Here is a 15,670-nt window from a genome sequence, read left to right as displayed (position 1 = left end):
GGTTTTCTTTAAAAATAAAAAAGATCCTCTTTTTGTGTAGAACAGCGGGGATTTTTTTCCTGCTTTGAGATTTCTTGCCATTTCATTATTTTGTATTTCAGATAAAACCTTCCCACCTTAACGAGGAACATTTTTCCTCATCGGTTTTAATGGTACGATAAATTGTGGGAGAGCAAAGAAAAAGCTCCTGAAAATGAGCCTTAAAAAAAGTTTCTGGAGAGTGAAGACAGGCTTTGCAGAGGAAGAGACAAGAGTTACAAGCTAATTTACTTTGCCTTTCTGTTCATGTTTCATTTGTAAACAGCTTGGGTTTCCTTATTTTACGGACTCTTTAGGAGGACATATTCCCATGGGTGTCTTCCCTGTGGCTGCACAGAAGCAATGGGGTGCAGGGGACTGTGGTTGCCCCTCTGTGGGAAGGTCATGATGCTACAAGAATGAGGAGGAAACCGCCAATTTTGGCTCAAAGAGCTCATACAGTCAGATGTGGTGCCCTGAGGGGTTTGCTGTCAGAGCAGCACCTTTCTCCTCCAGGTTTGCATTAATTCAGTGGCCACAGGCTGCCTGTTTCCCTCTGTGCTGAGGGTCTGTTACAGCCCTCATCTACCAGGTTAATTGTACATCTCAGCTTGTCTCAAATGCTCTCTCAGGTAAAACAGCTCTTATGCAACCTACCTCAGAAAGGGCAGATGGAAGAGATTTAGGGCAGGCATATGCAGAAGGTGATGGGAGAGAGGAGAGGCGCCTACAGACTGGGAAAGAGGGTGAACAAGAAGGCACTTGGAGAGGGCAATAGGGTGGCAGGGGAGAAAAGAAAATGTAGGAGAGTAAAACATAGAATAAAGGAGAGGTATGGCTATGACAGGGAGCTAGAAGAAACATCAAAAGCACTGAAGTAAGGTTACTGCTCAGATTACATAAGCCACCCTTATGAAAGACAAAAAACAGTGAAAAGAGACAAAAAGAAGCAAAAAAAGCCCCAGTGAATCGCTATACTGTACAAATTCTTGAAGACATATTAAATGTTGACAGTGGGTCCCTAATGAGGCATTCCCATATTTGATATTCGTTGGTAAATCTTCTTGTGTCTAAATACTAGCTCTCTACTGAAACAGTCTGAAATAAACTTCATATATCATCTGAATTTTAATTGTGATGTAGAAATCCAAGAAACAACTGCTTGAAATAGCACTGAGAGAGATTTTTGCATGCATTTGCTTCCTGTCTTTTGTGGTTGTTTCAGACCCTCAGCCTCTTCCCAGGACAGATTTGTCCCCAAGGATGCAGCTCACATGTATGCTTGATAAGAATATTTTATTTCCACATGGAAAGCTCTTAAGAATAAACCTTACATGTGTGAACAGTTGATCTTTCTCCTTCTTAGGAGCTGGCAAATTTGCCTTGAGAAAAATGTGAAAGGGAGCAGAAAACACTTCTGTTGGTAAACCCCCAAGGAGGACCAATTCATGAATTCCTTAGGAAATAGGTAACCTTTTACTTCATGGAATAGCCTGTCTCTTTCATGCTGGCTGTGCATTTCTGTCTGTGCCAAAGCAGGCTGTGCTAGGGGCTCTTCCATAGCAGGTAAAATGCCTGCTTACAGCATGTTCAAAGAGAAATTATGGAAAAAGTTCAACCTTTCCTTCAAAAAAAATTGATTTCTACTTAGGATAAGGCCAAATTGTCCCACTTGGACCCCTGTTTGTGATCCAGACTCTCCTGCAGAAAGCCATGCTTTCTCTGTGTAGGCAACCCAGTTGCAGTTCCCCACGGCTGCTGTGTGGTCCCCTTCCAGTGGCTTTTGATGGAGTCACTTGTCCTTTTATCGCCCACTTACAGGAGACAGCTGTGACCCTGTCCTGCATTCAGCCACAAGCCACATCCTGACTTGCAAGCAGTGTCACCACAGGCAGCCAGAACTGAAATGGGACAAGTTCTTAAAGTCCTTAAAAAAGGGGGTTGATCCCCTATAACTTAGGAGGCTTTCCTTTCCATGGATTAACTGTATTTTTGTCCCTGCTAACTGCCTCCAAACATTGGCTGGATTACTTTATGAGCTGTAAAATATTATTAAAAGCAGGGAGAGATATATATATATATATGTATATATATATATATATATGAAGTAAACATAGCTTGAGATAACTATTAAGGCAGATAAATGTCTAATATTAATTAGCTTGCATTTACATTCAACAGAGCAACTCTTATCCAGACAAAACTAAAATGGATGCTATCTAAAATGGATCAGAGGGTTTCGAGTTTAAACTTTGTGCTGGTTTCATTGTGATTACGTTGAAACTAGCTAATGGTAAAATCCCATTCTTTGCAGACTAGTACCTTGCACTTTTGATAAGCTCTCTCCACGGCTGGGATTCAAGTCTGGATGCTGGCACCACATACCATGTTCTCACAGCTCAATATTTTTTCCTGAAACATGGTACAAACCAATTCGGGAGTCCACACAACTGCATCCCTCACTAGGAGGCAGGGAAGGGCAGGCCTACATTGCTCCTAAAAATCCATCACCATTTTAGGTGCACATGCATGGCACTCATATTTAACCATATGATGGAGTGACTGCAACACTCAACAAGGGAAGACTGACCAATGTCACCTACCTAGACTTCTGTAAGGACTTCAACATGGTCCCAGATAACTTTCTTATCTCCAAATTGGAGAAACGCAGATTTGAAGGTGGTCTATTCGGTAGATAAGGAACTGGCTGGCTGGATGCAGCCAGAGCTGTGGTCAACAGTTCTATGTTCAGATGGAAGCTGCTGACCAATGGTGTCCCCTCAGGGCTCTGTTTTCATAGAATCATAGAATCAGCTGGGTTGGAAGGGACCTCCAAGATCATCAAGTCTAACCCTTGATCCACTACTGTTTTGGGACTGATACTCTTTAATATCTTTATCAGTGACACAGACAGTGAGATCAGCAAGTTTGCAGATGAGAACAAAACTGAGTGGTGCAGTCGATGCAACAGAAGGATGGGATGTCATACAGAAGAACCCAGACAAGCTTGAGAAGTGAGCCCACAAGAGCTTCATGATGTTCAAGTTCGAGTGCAAGGTGCTGCACCTGGGTTGGGGCAGTCCCAGACATGAGTACAGACTGGGAGAAAAACTCATTCGGAGCAGCCCTGTGAAGAAGGGCTTGGGGGTTCTGGAGGATGCAAAGCCAGACATGATCTGGTGATGTACTCTTGCAGCCCAGAAAGCCAACCACATCCTGGGCTGCATCAAAAGAGGTATGATCAGCAGGTTGAGGGAGGTGATTTTGGCTCTCTAATCTGTCCTTGTGAGACCCCACCTGGAGCATTGTGTTCAGCTCTGGGGACCATAGCACAAGAAAGACATGGACCTGTTGGAGTGGGTACAGAGGAGGGCTATAAAGATGATCAAAATGGTGGAGCACCTCTCCAATGAAGACAGGCTAAGTGAGTTGGGGTTGTTCAGCCTGGAAAAGAGAAGGCATCAGGGAGATTTCAGTAGAGGCCTTTCAGCATTTAAAGGGAGCTTATAAAAAAGAGGGAGAGGGACTTTGTACATGGACAGATAGTGACAGAAGAAGGGGTAATGGTTTTAAATTGAAAGAGGGGAGATTTATATTGACCCTGACTCACAACACCAAGGCTGGGAGTTTGATCCCTGTCCAGGTCATTCACTTAACAGTTGAACTCAATGATCCTTGTGAGTCCCTTTCAACTCAGAATATTCTGTGATTCTTCTGTGATTAGATGTTTGGAGGAAATTCTTTACTGTGAGGGTGGTGAGACACTGGCACAGGATGCTGAGAGAAACTGTGGATGCCCTATCCCTGGCAGTGCTCAGGCTGAATGGAACTTTGAGCAACCTGATCTAGTGAAAGGTGTCCCTCCCCATGGCAGGGAGGTTGGAACTAGATGATCTTCAAAGGTACCTTCCAACTCAAACCATTCTATGATGGTTTATTCTATGATTCTATTATATGCAGACAGAAATGTAGAAAAGATCAAGGACAACCGACTTATTCTCTCCCCTTTCCTCTAAAAGATTGCTAAAAAATACCTGTGTAATATATCTTTCCTTTCTTCGGGGATCTTTCAGGAACCTCAGTTGTAGTTTTTTCTTGTTTTGCAGGAGGAGATGAAGAGATTCCTTCAGGCTCTGCATCACAGACAAAATCTCTGTTGGTTCTCCTACTTGTCTCTTTGTTGAAGAGAGCAAGATCAGTCTGTTCAATATAATCTTGTACTCTCTGCATTTTGAAGGCTTCTTTAGAAGCTGCATATTCCTCTTCCAGCCTTTTCAAATTTTCCACTGTGAGAGCAGAACTGGAATCTGATGACCCAGTCCCAAGGGTAAATATTTTTGGTTGGGACTGGTTATTGCAAGACCCTGACAGCTTGCTTCCATTAAACATATCTGCAATGCATTAAGGAGATGAGAATCTTTAGCAACAGGCAAGGTCAATTCATCATTCTTGTAACAAAGAAAGAAAGAAAAGAGAAATCCCATTAGTCATTTACTCCTGACGGGCATATTGATTGATGTAGTTAAAATGTTCGCACTAAGATAACCTTATTAGATTGAAAATCACTTTCTTTTCAAGAGGATCTACTAGGCTCCAATTCAACAAAGCACTTAAACAAATACCTGATATTAAGGGCATGCCCAGGTCCTGTTGGTGGGATTTTCTTAAATAGTTCCCATCCAACATTTAAAGGCCAAAGCTTAAGATAGCTACAAAGGAAGGGCATAATGCCTTATCTGCATTTTAGATAGGACACACATCAGTGATTTCATTATTAACCTAGTTTGCTTTGGCTGTAAAATTCTGCACAGCTGAAACTTACTATGTGCAGGCTGGAATAGAGTGCACTTTATATTCATTACTAGTACTCAGACAAATTATTTTGGACATCTTTTGCTATATGCTGATGGAGAAAAAAATAAAAATGTACAGTGGAATCTGTTGAATCTGTTTAATTGGACCGCTGGTGGCCATCTGACCACGCCAATTAAACAAAGATAAACAAAAGCAGCTCTCAGAGGACCTGCGGTGAATAAACCCAGGGTGAATACTGCATGATTTTTGTTATTGCATTATTCTGTACAGTTGTGTGTCTGAAACATAAACTAGCCATAAAAAGCGACTCACCCTCCTCTTTGCAATATCTGCTTAATTGTGTCTCCATCTTCTGTTCACCCACTCAATCTGTTTAATGTCAAAAGATAAAGGGAGGAAAAATGATAGGGTTAGTTTGGCAGAACTAGTGCTTTGCAACCTCTTCTTTCCCTGTCTGCTCCTCACTATCAATTCCCATTGGGCATGATGCTCCCTGCTCTGTCTGACTGCAGACTGAGATGGCTGTTTTCACTTGTTTTATCAATGCAGAAAGCCCAAACCCCTGCAGTGCTCTGCATGTCAGCTTTGTGGCACTCATGAACCACCTCCAGACTTTGCAGACCCCTCTGTCCACATGAGCAGAGTGGTCTCTACCACTCTTCCACAGCACTGTGGGAGCCCACAGACATACTCTCACTCAGGCACTGCAGGTGTACCGGGAATCGCTCAGCAGGACATGCTCTTGGCCCCTTGGCTGGGTTTCCCCAGTGGAAAAAGAGAGTAGGCTAAGGCCAAGCAAGACCAGCACAGCACTGTTGAAGGTGAACACGCTGACTAGACAAGGTCCCAGCCAGCACTGTTTCTGAGGTGCTCTTGCAGTGGTCACCCCTTACCATTTGTGTGCTAAAGACCATAGGTGATTAGCACATTTTAATCCACAAGGCTGAACTAGTTTACTTGCTTAGTACGAGTGTCTGACACAATGAATTCAAATGCTATGGAGAAGGACAGGTACAGGGTATCAGTATTTTCCCCTTGTCAATCACAGAGTCACAGAATATTCTGAGTTGGAAGGGACCCACAAGGATCATTGAGTCCAACTTTTAAGTGAATGGCCTATATGGGGATCAAATCTGTGGCCTTAGTGTTATTAGCACCATGCTCTGACCAACCGAGCTAATCTCAGGCTCAAACTTATACATCTCATTAAAAGAAATCACTGAGTTGATCTGGCAAAAGCCATATTCCCTAACTCTGAGCTGATTCACATTAAGGATGGTCTTTAATTCTCCTCTTATTCTTCTCCTGCGATATTTTTTTTGGTTTTCTGGAACTTTCCTTCTGATCGAGGTACTTGTGAAAACCAATACATATGACCCATGTGACTACTCTTAGGTTTAGGTTGTCTGTCAACATCTGATTGTAAAGCACCTAGCTTTACTAGTGCCACTTTAACACTGTGTCCTTCATTGCTGGCACACAAGGTTTCCCAAAATATCCCAAATAACATATTATCATGTAAACTAATTACATCACTAATTTTAATGTCCTTAAAGAACTAGCTTGTGAAAAGTCTGTCACTTCTACCTTTCATAAACAATTCTGTCATTTGTCCTTTAACAAATCGTTAAGATTCCTTTGCTTCTTCATCATATTTAAAAACATCTCTATGTCATTAGCTCTGCTGATCACTGTCCTGCTGTCATTCTACTTTATTTGTCAAGTTTTCATGGTCACAGACCTAGAGAACAAGCCAGGCTGGAAGGTGTCTCTGGAGATCACTGGGGTCCAGGACTTTCCTCAAAGCAAGTCAACTAGATCAGGGTCCTTGGGGTTTTGCCCAGTCAAATTTTAAATATTTCCAAAGGTCGAGATCCTATAGCCTTTCTGACTCTCATGTTTAACCACTCTCATGCTGAAAATATTTTTGCTAAGATTTAATTGGAATTTCCAATATTCCAGTGTGTGTCGCCCCTTATCTCACAGCGATGCAGCTCTGAGACGTCTGGCTGTCTCCTCTTCACCCTCTCATTTGGCAGCTCCGGACAGCAATGTGTTGTACTTGAGTATTTTCTCCTCCAAGCTGAACAAATTTAATTCTCTTGAACTTCTCTTACACGTGTAGGCTCCAGCTTCTACATGTCTTGATGACTTTTTCTCTAGTACATCCATGTCTATCACACTAGGGAGGTCCAAATTGGACACAGCATTCCAGATGTGCCTCATTAGTGCTGAGGAGAGGGTAACAATAACATCTGTCCATCTTGTGTTTGGAAGCCAAGTCTAACTGGGCTGTTTTGGTTGCTGCTTCCTCCAGCTCAGGGCTGCCTGCATTTCCCTGCTGTAATGCCCTGTAGTTGCCATTCGCCTTGGGTTGCAATGGATGCATGTGGGCAAGCTCAGAGAATGCTCTGAGGCAAATCAGTGCCATTTTCACGTCTGCATGGCAAGGGCTGTCCTGGCCTTTTGTCTATGCACAGCGTTTCACCCAGGTATGTCTGTGCACACCACCACTGCTTAACACTGACTGCTACCCTTGAACTCTTCCTCTTCCATGAATGTTTTAAAGGATGTCTTATAATGCATTATAAGTAAGGCTTTTCAAAAATTTCCTCTTTCAATCTTGAAAATAGGGAATTGGAATAAATAAAAGCACAACTGGGCTGCGCGTTTTTCAAACCCAGTGGAAGAGCACGAGCCATGAACCTGCAGGCTTAGCTCACTAACTGGCTCCATGCAGCAGCAGCAGCAGCACCTAGGGGCAGGATCTCATTCTTCATATACAGTATGTCTATGTTGCCTTGTTTCACTTCCTATCCTGACTTCCTCCAAAACAAAAGAGAAAAATCACCTTATACAGCAGGTGTAGAGAACTACTCTTCCAGTGGTAGAAAAATGTTTTGAATGGATTTTCCCATTCTCCATATGCCACTCCACACAAAAACATATATCTGATGGTATGGAAATCATATGTCAGGAGGGTAAAGCCTTCAGGACAGACAGTTTTTGGCTCTGTGCTTGTACTGTACCTGCCAGGCTGAGTTTCACACTCATTGGGAAGGTCCTACAGAGTAATATGAATTACAGTAGCTTTTAGAGGACCCTCTCTTGGCACTTGGCACATCAAAGCTGCACAACTCACGGATCAGCAGTTTCCGCACAGTTTGAAGAAATGCAGTACTTGAATGTTCACATTGAACTTTTCCAGGAAACTGAAGAGGATCAAATGAAGTGTTTTATTGAATTCTAAATACAGACTATTTTTTTGTTTGCATGCTTGTTTTCATCAGAAGAAATGTTAGAAAAAAAATCCCGTGGGAAATTAAAGGGATGGAATGCCACATTTTGAAAGTGCCAGAATTAAATATTCCTGCTTTGGAAGTTTGCCTCCCCCTCTCCATCATGAGCCATTGTGGGATTTTGATATCAAACCTATTTTTCACTTGACCTGATGCATATTTTCGTTACAAAGCCCAGTCTTTTTTTGCAAAATGCAAATAAACATTTTGCTAATCTGGCCAGATAGGATCACCACACAAAGAAGAGTGCTCTTGCTTTTGTAAGCTTATAGTTCATGGGGACTAGTATTAAATAGAAGAATCAGTTACATCAAAATGTCAGGCATAAAAATCTCATAGATAATGGTAAGCTGCCCATTATAATGTCACAGGATCTTGTCCCCTAAGTATTCGCAAACACATCTGCAGCAGCACAACTCATTTTGTCCAAAGCCATATCTGTTCCTGATATCAGAACTCTCCATAAATAGCAAGAGAATTCAAAGCAATATTTACAGGCTATTTCTTCTGTGAAGCTTCTTCTATAGCTGTTCTGTTCTCATAATGATATGCTGAAACCTAGTCAGAATATTTGAATCTTAGAGAAACAAAACACAGCTGAAGTAGCTGGAAGGCAAAGGGCTCAGGAGGCAATTTCCTCTGATTCATCAGGAGACAAAAGCAGAGCAATGACTGTATTTGTGTTAATAACAGTGGAATTACCTCCCTGGCGCTGTTGCCCCCATATTTCTTTAGCTCTTGCTGTCATACTCCATCTCATAGTCCCCCACTCCTCTGCTCTCAGTCACAGCCAGGCTCGATGAGTCCATGGACCTCCTGCCATCCCCATCCTGGGGCACTACCCTAAGCAAAGTGGGCTGGTGAACCAAGCTGCCAAGCCCCATGCAGGTATTCCCATCACAAATGCCAGCTTCACCATCAGAACCTAGTTTTCCTTACTCTGAGCTCTCCCATCGTTCCCCATTAAAATGAAGCTGACTTCACCCTTTCTTTGACAAAGTCCACTTGGTTGGGATCCCCTGTTGGGTGGAATGATGGTCAGGAGAACATTGTCAAGCTCTTTCACTGAGAGCAATTGGTGGGACCCAGTATCCGAGGCAGCTCCACTGGGTGCTGCCAAGGAGATGACGCCTTCCCTGGAGGATTGTCCCAGGGAAGATGGTGTTCTTTGCACATCTGTAAGTCCCCAGGTAGAGTCAGAAGACAGAGAGTACAATGCCATCAAATGAGGATTAAACTCTGTGCCGTATTGTAAAATGTCAACTAATTAATTCCATCTGTAAGCTCCCTGCACTTACCCCAAAAGGTAGAGGAGTGCTATGTACACAAAGCTAGAGAGACTTTCATACACAGACATTGGAGTGGAATTTCCACACCACAGTAGGTCTGGAGAGAATACTATGTAAATATGAGTTTAGTCAACCTCTGATTTCCTTTGCTATCTTCAAGATATTTGTGCTAGTAGAGGAAATCTTTCCCTCTAAGCAATGCCTGCTTGATCCTATGGGATTTATAATTTTGTAGTTTACAGTCCACTGCAATGAAAGGCATCTGATGGTGTCTCAGCTTTTTTTAAAAGTGACTTTTTGGTAGGACTTTGCAATGCAATAGCTGATCACAGGAGCTGTCAGACCCACAGGCCAGGAGGGACTGTGGGCTCCAGTGAAGCATCCCTGCAGTCCCCACATTTTGTTGGAGCAGAGGGGCTTACTGGCACCATGGGCACTGTAATATTCAGAGCTACAGCTTAACATCACCCACCAAGGGCAGATTGGGGTGCTGGACTTCCTTAAATGCTAAAGAAGCAGCTGTGTTTGTGTATATATGCATATGCATATATGCATCTATTTACAGATCCAAGGAGAGTAGCTGACTACTTTCCTAATAGTGTGCATATTATACACTCAGTACTGTTATTATTATACACATTATATACCTTTATATATCTATGTATATAAAACATAAAGCAATATTTAATATATATACATACATACATATACATATATATATATATGGAAAAAACATTCATGGACTTTAATTGCCGAACAAGCCTATTGAAACCAACCAGGTTGTTTCACCTATTTCTGCTGTTGCAGCTGTGTCCAGACTAGGTCTCCTGATTCTGAGTTATAACCACTACTCTTGCAGAGAAAACAATCTCCTGAAATAACTCTGTTTCTGCACTTTGCACTTCCAAATATATTTGGAAAGTAATTGGTTTCTGTAAGTCACACAGAAGACTCTTGAGTGGTCTCCTGTTGTGCAGCACTTATGCCTCTTGCATCCCACCTGTCCTGTAAGCATCAACAGAAGCCAGCAATACTCATCTCAGCAGTGTCTTACCGTTTGAAGGGCTGCGTCCAAAAACCTGGATCTCACCAGAAGTGACACTGGCTCCAGCTGAGGGGCTGCTTACATCTCTGTAACATGCAGTGACCACTAGCAGGCTTAATAGAAATACAGAAAGATATGGCAAATATGTGATAATCCAGGCCCTAGAGAATTCCCTCAGCCTCAAGGTTAAAAGGACCATGCTAGTTTTGCAGGTGCAGGAATGAGAACCAACTGGCTCTGTTTGCAACCAGTAATGCTCCAAACTAAGAACTGAACCCACTTAATCTGGTAAATCAGAAAAATTGCATTTGTAATATGTAGGCATAAACAAGAGAGGTATGCAGGATCAGACTAGCAACCTCTACTGTTGGGATTTAAAACCTGACTTTAGCAGATGTCATTGTGGCCCAGAACACATGCTCTACACACAGTTGAGGAGATACAGTCTATGAATACTCTTCAGGAAGCCTGGCACTTTAAGAGCATAGCAATTGCACAACACAGTAAAACAAAGCAGCTCCAGCTATAAATCATGGTTGTTAAGTGAATGTTCTGGGATGTGCATCATGAGACACAAGAAGTGATCTGAAGTTAGACTCAAAGCACAGAAATCCCAGATTAACACTGCCAGTGGTTCTGTCTCTTTCCTGCTCTGGAAGGGTAAAGAACTCATCTGAAAGCAACATCAGGGATTTATTGAGTATGGCTGTGGGTAACACAGAGCTGAAGTTACTGCTGGCTGTGGTTTTGATTTCTAACACTGCAGCAAACTGCAGGTAGAAACATTTCGTGCTCATTTTGGCACTCAGGACCTGATCCTCTCATCCACACAAAGGCCTTTTGCCAAGATAGTCTCTCGTGTTTCATGTCCTGCAGTGCAAGAAGGAAGCCCAGGCAGTGCTGCCTTTTGTCCTGGCCTCTGCAGAAGCCCAATATTTTAGTAGAGATCAGAACAGCATTTCTTAGAGGTGGCAAATAATGCATAGCTAATCCATTAGCCTTAAACACGGAGCTAAAGGTCACAGTCCCAACACCAGCAGTGAGACACCAGAGGTGTAAATTTGCAGTGATACTAAGTAACTACAATTTCTGTAGGTTTAGAGGAGAATAAATCACAGTTATACTGAGCCAGCTGAGAAGCTCTCTGGTGTCTCCTCCTTCCACTGGCAGAATAACTTATCCTTATGCTCTTCAATTGAGCCTCTTATGCTGCACTCTCTGAAGCATGCATCTAGAAATCTAAATGTTATGGTAAGTCTAAGGAAAAAATACATATACTTATAGAATTGTCTATTAAAACTGAAAGCTCTGAAGTAGAAATTTGTGACAGTGTAATCTGAAAAGAATAAAGAGAGAAAGGAATGTGAATGTTGTTTATGAAGAGAACACAGAGAATGAGAAAGAAGCCAAGAGACAATGCTGTCAGCACTGACCCTGCTAAGCACAGTCCTACCAAATGCTCTAAAAACCTCTCGCCTGCACCCTATCTGTAGGCACCTTGTCAAGAGGCTTCATGCCAGGATGTGCTGTCCCCATTTGTAGGGTCTGCCAGCGTGAGGGTCTGCACTAGGATCTGAGGTGGAGGGGACGGGGGCAGAAGGGACACTCACTCCAGCTCTCACTAGAACTGGCTCAACAGAGGTTTGAGAAAGTTTTTCTTTAATTCCCTTTTTTACGTTTTATTTTTGTTAAGGTATGTTACAATATGGTCTAGTCAACTGTTGCTCCTACATCTCAGGAAAGTCTGATCTCAGGGATGGCTGGGGGGCCGAAGGGGGAAATTGGCTCTGTGTCTCTCCTCCTCTGATTACCCATCCTTGTGTCTCTACCCTGGCCTGCTGCAGGGAAGGCAATGGCCTTCGGGGCATTCTGCAGGTACCTCCTCTTCCTTCCTCCCTAACTCCCATGTATGATGGGTTTTTTTCTGTCAGGGGTTTGGTTTTTGACAAAAGGTGTGAAAGGGAAAACAGGGAAGGAGAACAGCAAAAATCAGTTCAACAAGGAAACATAGGGGTAAATGGTAAAGCAGCATCTGACAGCCACACCAGGGCCCCAGAAAAGCTTCCTCCCCATCAAACCCTGAACAGGTGTCCCAGAACACGATGAAATATCTTTGGGCTGGAATATCCAGGGGACCCCCGCCACAAGGAGCAGGCAGAGTTTTACTGGCGGGGAGGTACCTGGGATGCCATCTTGGTCCTCCATGTCCCTGGGTGTGGCTGCGACTATTCCCCTCGCTGTTCTGCTAGGCTGTTGTCCCCTCACATTCCACTGGGGATCCGTTAAGTTCTGTTGGAGTTCTGCTGGGGTTCTATTGCCATAGTTCCTGTATTGCCATAGTTCCTGTATTGCCATACCTGTATTGTCAGACAGGGAGGTGGCGGCTCCTGCCAGCTTGCAGACCTTCCTGGACATTTTGGCGAGGCTATGGGAGCCTGGCCAGAGTGGGGGGATGGAGAGGATAGGGAGTTGCTGTGGTGGAGAATGTGTGAGATCACATCCAGAGAGGTGGGGCCAGCCTGGTATGCTGGAAGTGGGAGGCCAGTTTGTGAGCTTGTCTTGAGGAAGGATCAGTACTGCTTGCACCTGATGTACTCTGCCCCTAGCAAGCCCTGAGGGAAGGCAGGTGAATTGCCCTCCTGTGCTCCTCTAAAGACAGAGCCTGAGCATCTCATCTTGCTTGATGAGGAGAGGTGGGCTCATCTGTGTAAGGCGTGGTGGATGGGTTCCAGCCAAGGCTCCCTTGCTGTTCTTTTTGTCGTGTGCTGCCTCGAGCCTTCCCTGTCATGAGCTGCCCCCATGGTCCCCAGCGCACCATCATCCTCACCCAATCCAGCTGCCAGTGCTGGGACGTTGAGCGCATTTGTAACCCTTGCTGTCCTCCAAAGTGCTCTCTAGCTTGTTGGGTTTGGGTCTTTTATATATGTGCCTTTTTTCCTCCCATCCAGAGGTCTAATAAGGTTGCTACTTATTCTGGCAGCTGAGTGTCTGAGCTGGAAGGGCTTGGTGAAGTTGCAAAGGCAAAAACTGCTTCTACTTTTCATTCAGAGATTTCTTGAAAGGAAAGCCAGGTTTAAAGGAACACGTGCTACAGTCCAGCTGTGAGATGTACTGGTGTTGTTAGGAAGTTATGGTTCCATCTCTTCAGCCCCCAGCTGTGCTTTACCCTCTGCAGCCAGTTCCTTTAAATCCCTCCATCAGACTCTGTGGGATATTTTCCACTCTGGTGACTGTGTTCATTGTGGACCCAGGGACTGGCCTTACAAGATGCACAGAGAGGAATTTGCCTTGTGCAGCGTAGTGTCTTGGTGTTTTTTTTAATGTTATAAGGGAACAAAGGACAATGGGTGAAACAAAAAACCACATGATCGGGTCAGCAGCCACCCAGCTAGGCTGCCTGCAGAGCCCTGTGCTTTGTGTTCCCTTCATCTCTGTGCCACAGCCTGATTTTCCTTGTTGTGGGACAAGCCATAAAAATTGAACCAAAATGCCAGTGCATTTGTCACGTGGTCTTAGAAGTAACAACTGATTTGGTGGGACCGGAGGAGTTTTCCTCCTCCTGGCTTCTGCTGCAAAGGGTGGAGAGAAAGCACCAGATGATGGTCAAAGATGATGTCTGGGGCCAGGGGCAGTACTTGCCTCCTATTCAAACAGTTGTGATTTCAGTTTTCACCTTTTGTGCCTGATATTTCCCAAACCAAGTCCTAAGGGTGTAGAAGTTTCTCATGCAATGCTACTGTCATAGGTGGGCTGGGGCGCAGTTTCCCATTGCAAAGCAATGAGTGGTTTTGTGGAGGTAGGGGACATTCCTTAATGTACAGTTATTTAAATCAAAATCATTTATTGTACAGTACATACCTCTAATATACTATAGATTTTATAATTGACTTTAATTTCTCGGTAGGAAAAAGTCAATTCCTGCATGGCAGGGCAGCCAGAGGAAAGAATGCTTTAGTCTGCTCAGCAAATAGAAACCTATTTGTAATCCAAAGGCCCTCCGCTAGCTCTTACCTATTTAATGTAAAAACAGGATTTACTACACATACAACTTAATCCCCTTTTTATATTTGCATAGAGATCCTGGAGCATGTGTATGAATGGTTTTTGAGATAAGAGAGAGAAGGCCTCGGGAGTCAAAGTCATTGTTTTTGCACGAAGTATTTAATTCTAAACATAAATATTGAGAAGACTAAATTCCTGTACACTTGCAGACTTCACTGTCATGCTCCTGAGGATTTTTGTTTTATTTCCAATTATTAAGAGCCTCATTGTAAGTGAATGAAAAAAAATACAGGAAGCTTTTACAGACACTTACAGGGCTTCATTTTTGGGTTAAAAGGAGAGACAGGCTATAGACAAAACAGAAGCAAAGGTGATGTACTTCTTATCTCCCTCCAAAGAGTGTGGCTAAGGAGTGGATGTGCCAGGCAACAGAAACCAAGCCCTAGAAAAGGGCTATCTCCAGTGATGACCTCAAAGGGGATTGGGGCTGGAGTTCCTGTGGTGCACATTCATCAGCGTTGCTTATTGTAATTCACATGATTTATGTTCTCACAATCGTGATTAGGTGGTAAAAAAAAAAATGATCTACGTGCAGGTTGACTTCAGAAAGTGACATTCTTTGTTCATATCCAATCAAGCCCCATGGCAGGCAGTCCTTTTGATTCAGCATTAATTTTAATATGTGTGTCCCTGAAAATAACCCTCCTGGTTTTGGAAACCTCAGAGATGAAGGACTATTGGCTAAGTACGGGGCAGAAGATTATGTCTGAGAGCTGTCATTGCTTCCTCCAGAGCTAGAGTGAAGAATGGGAGGCACTGGCATGAAATTCATTTTAAAATATAGTCAAAGACAACTGGGTGGGGAAATTTACTTCTCCAGACATAAAACAGGGACCAGAGGAACGCCACTATAATGTCTTTCAGAGTTGCTGCGATCTCAGTGGTGCAATGCAGTGAGCAGCAGGCTTTTGCCTTACTGTAGGCAATGTAATTAGAATAATTTTATTCTCTTTTGCTTCTAAAGTCTGTGATAAGACTAGGTAAATGCATCTTCCTTCGGATGTAAAATCCCTCACTCACTTGATGTTGTGACTTCAATAGGCCAAGATTTTACACCAAAACCTCCTTGTTGCTACCTCTCAAAGCTTTCCAGGATAGTCCAGTAACAGTTTGATTCTTGCATGTTGACAATTTAGGCTCTT

General features: G+C 43.4%; 1 protein-coding gene across 1 annotated transcript in view; it reads right to left on the bottom strand.

Annotated features, from left to right (window-relative positions):
* The window catches only part of ERICH6B (glutamate rich 6B), a 29,208-nt gene extending 16,453 nt beyond the window's left edge, over positions 1–12,755 (bottom strand). Inside the window, 4 exon segments of the mRNA XM_032679249.1 lie at positions 4,053–4,409; positions 5,146–5,202; positions 10,476–10,579; positions 12,647–12,755. Of these exon segments, the coding sequence (XP_032535140.1) occupies positions 4,053–4,409; positions 5,146–5,182 (394 nt within the window). The 5' untranslated portion in view covers positions 5,183–5,202; positions 10,476–10,579; positions 12,647–12,755.
* Between the last annotated feature and the right edge of the window lie 2,915 nt (positions 12,756–15,670).

Source organism: Chiroxiphia lanceolata, chromosome 2, assembly GCF_009829145.1.
Source record: "Chiroxiphia lanceolata isolate bChiLan1 chromosome 2, bChiLan1.pri, whole genome shotgun sequence".
NCBI lineage: Eukaryota > Metazoa > Chordata > Aves > Passeriformes > Pipridae > Chiroxiphia > Chiroxiphia lanceolata.
Note: the sequence above shows the minus strand (reverse complement) of the source record. Positions and strands in the feature narration are given on the sequence as shown.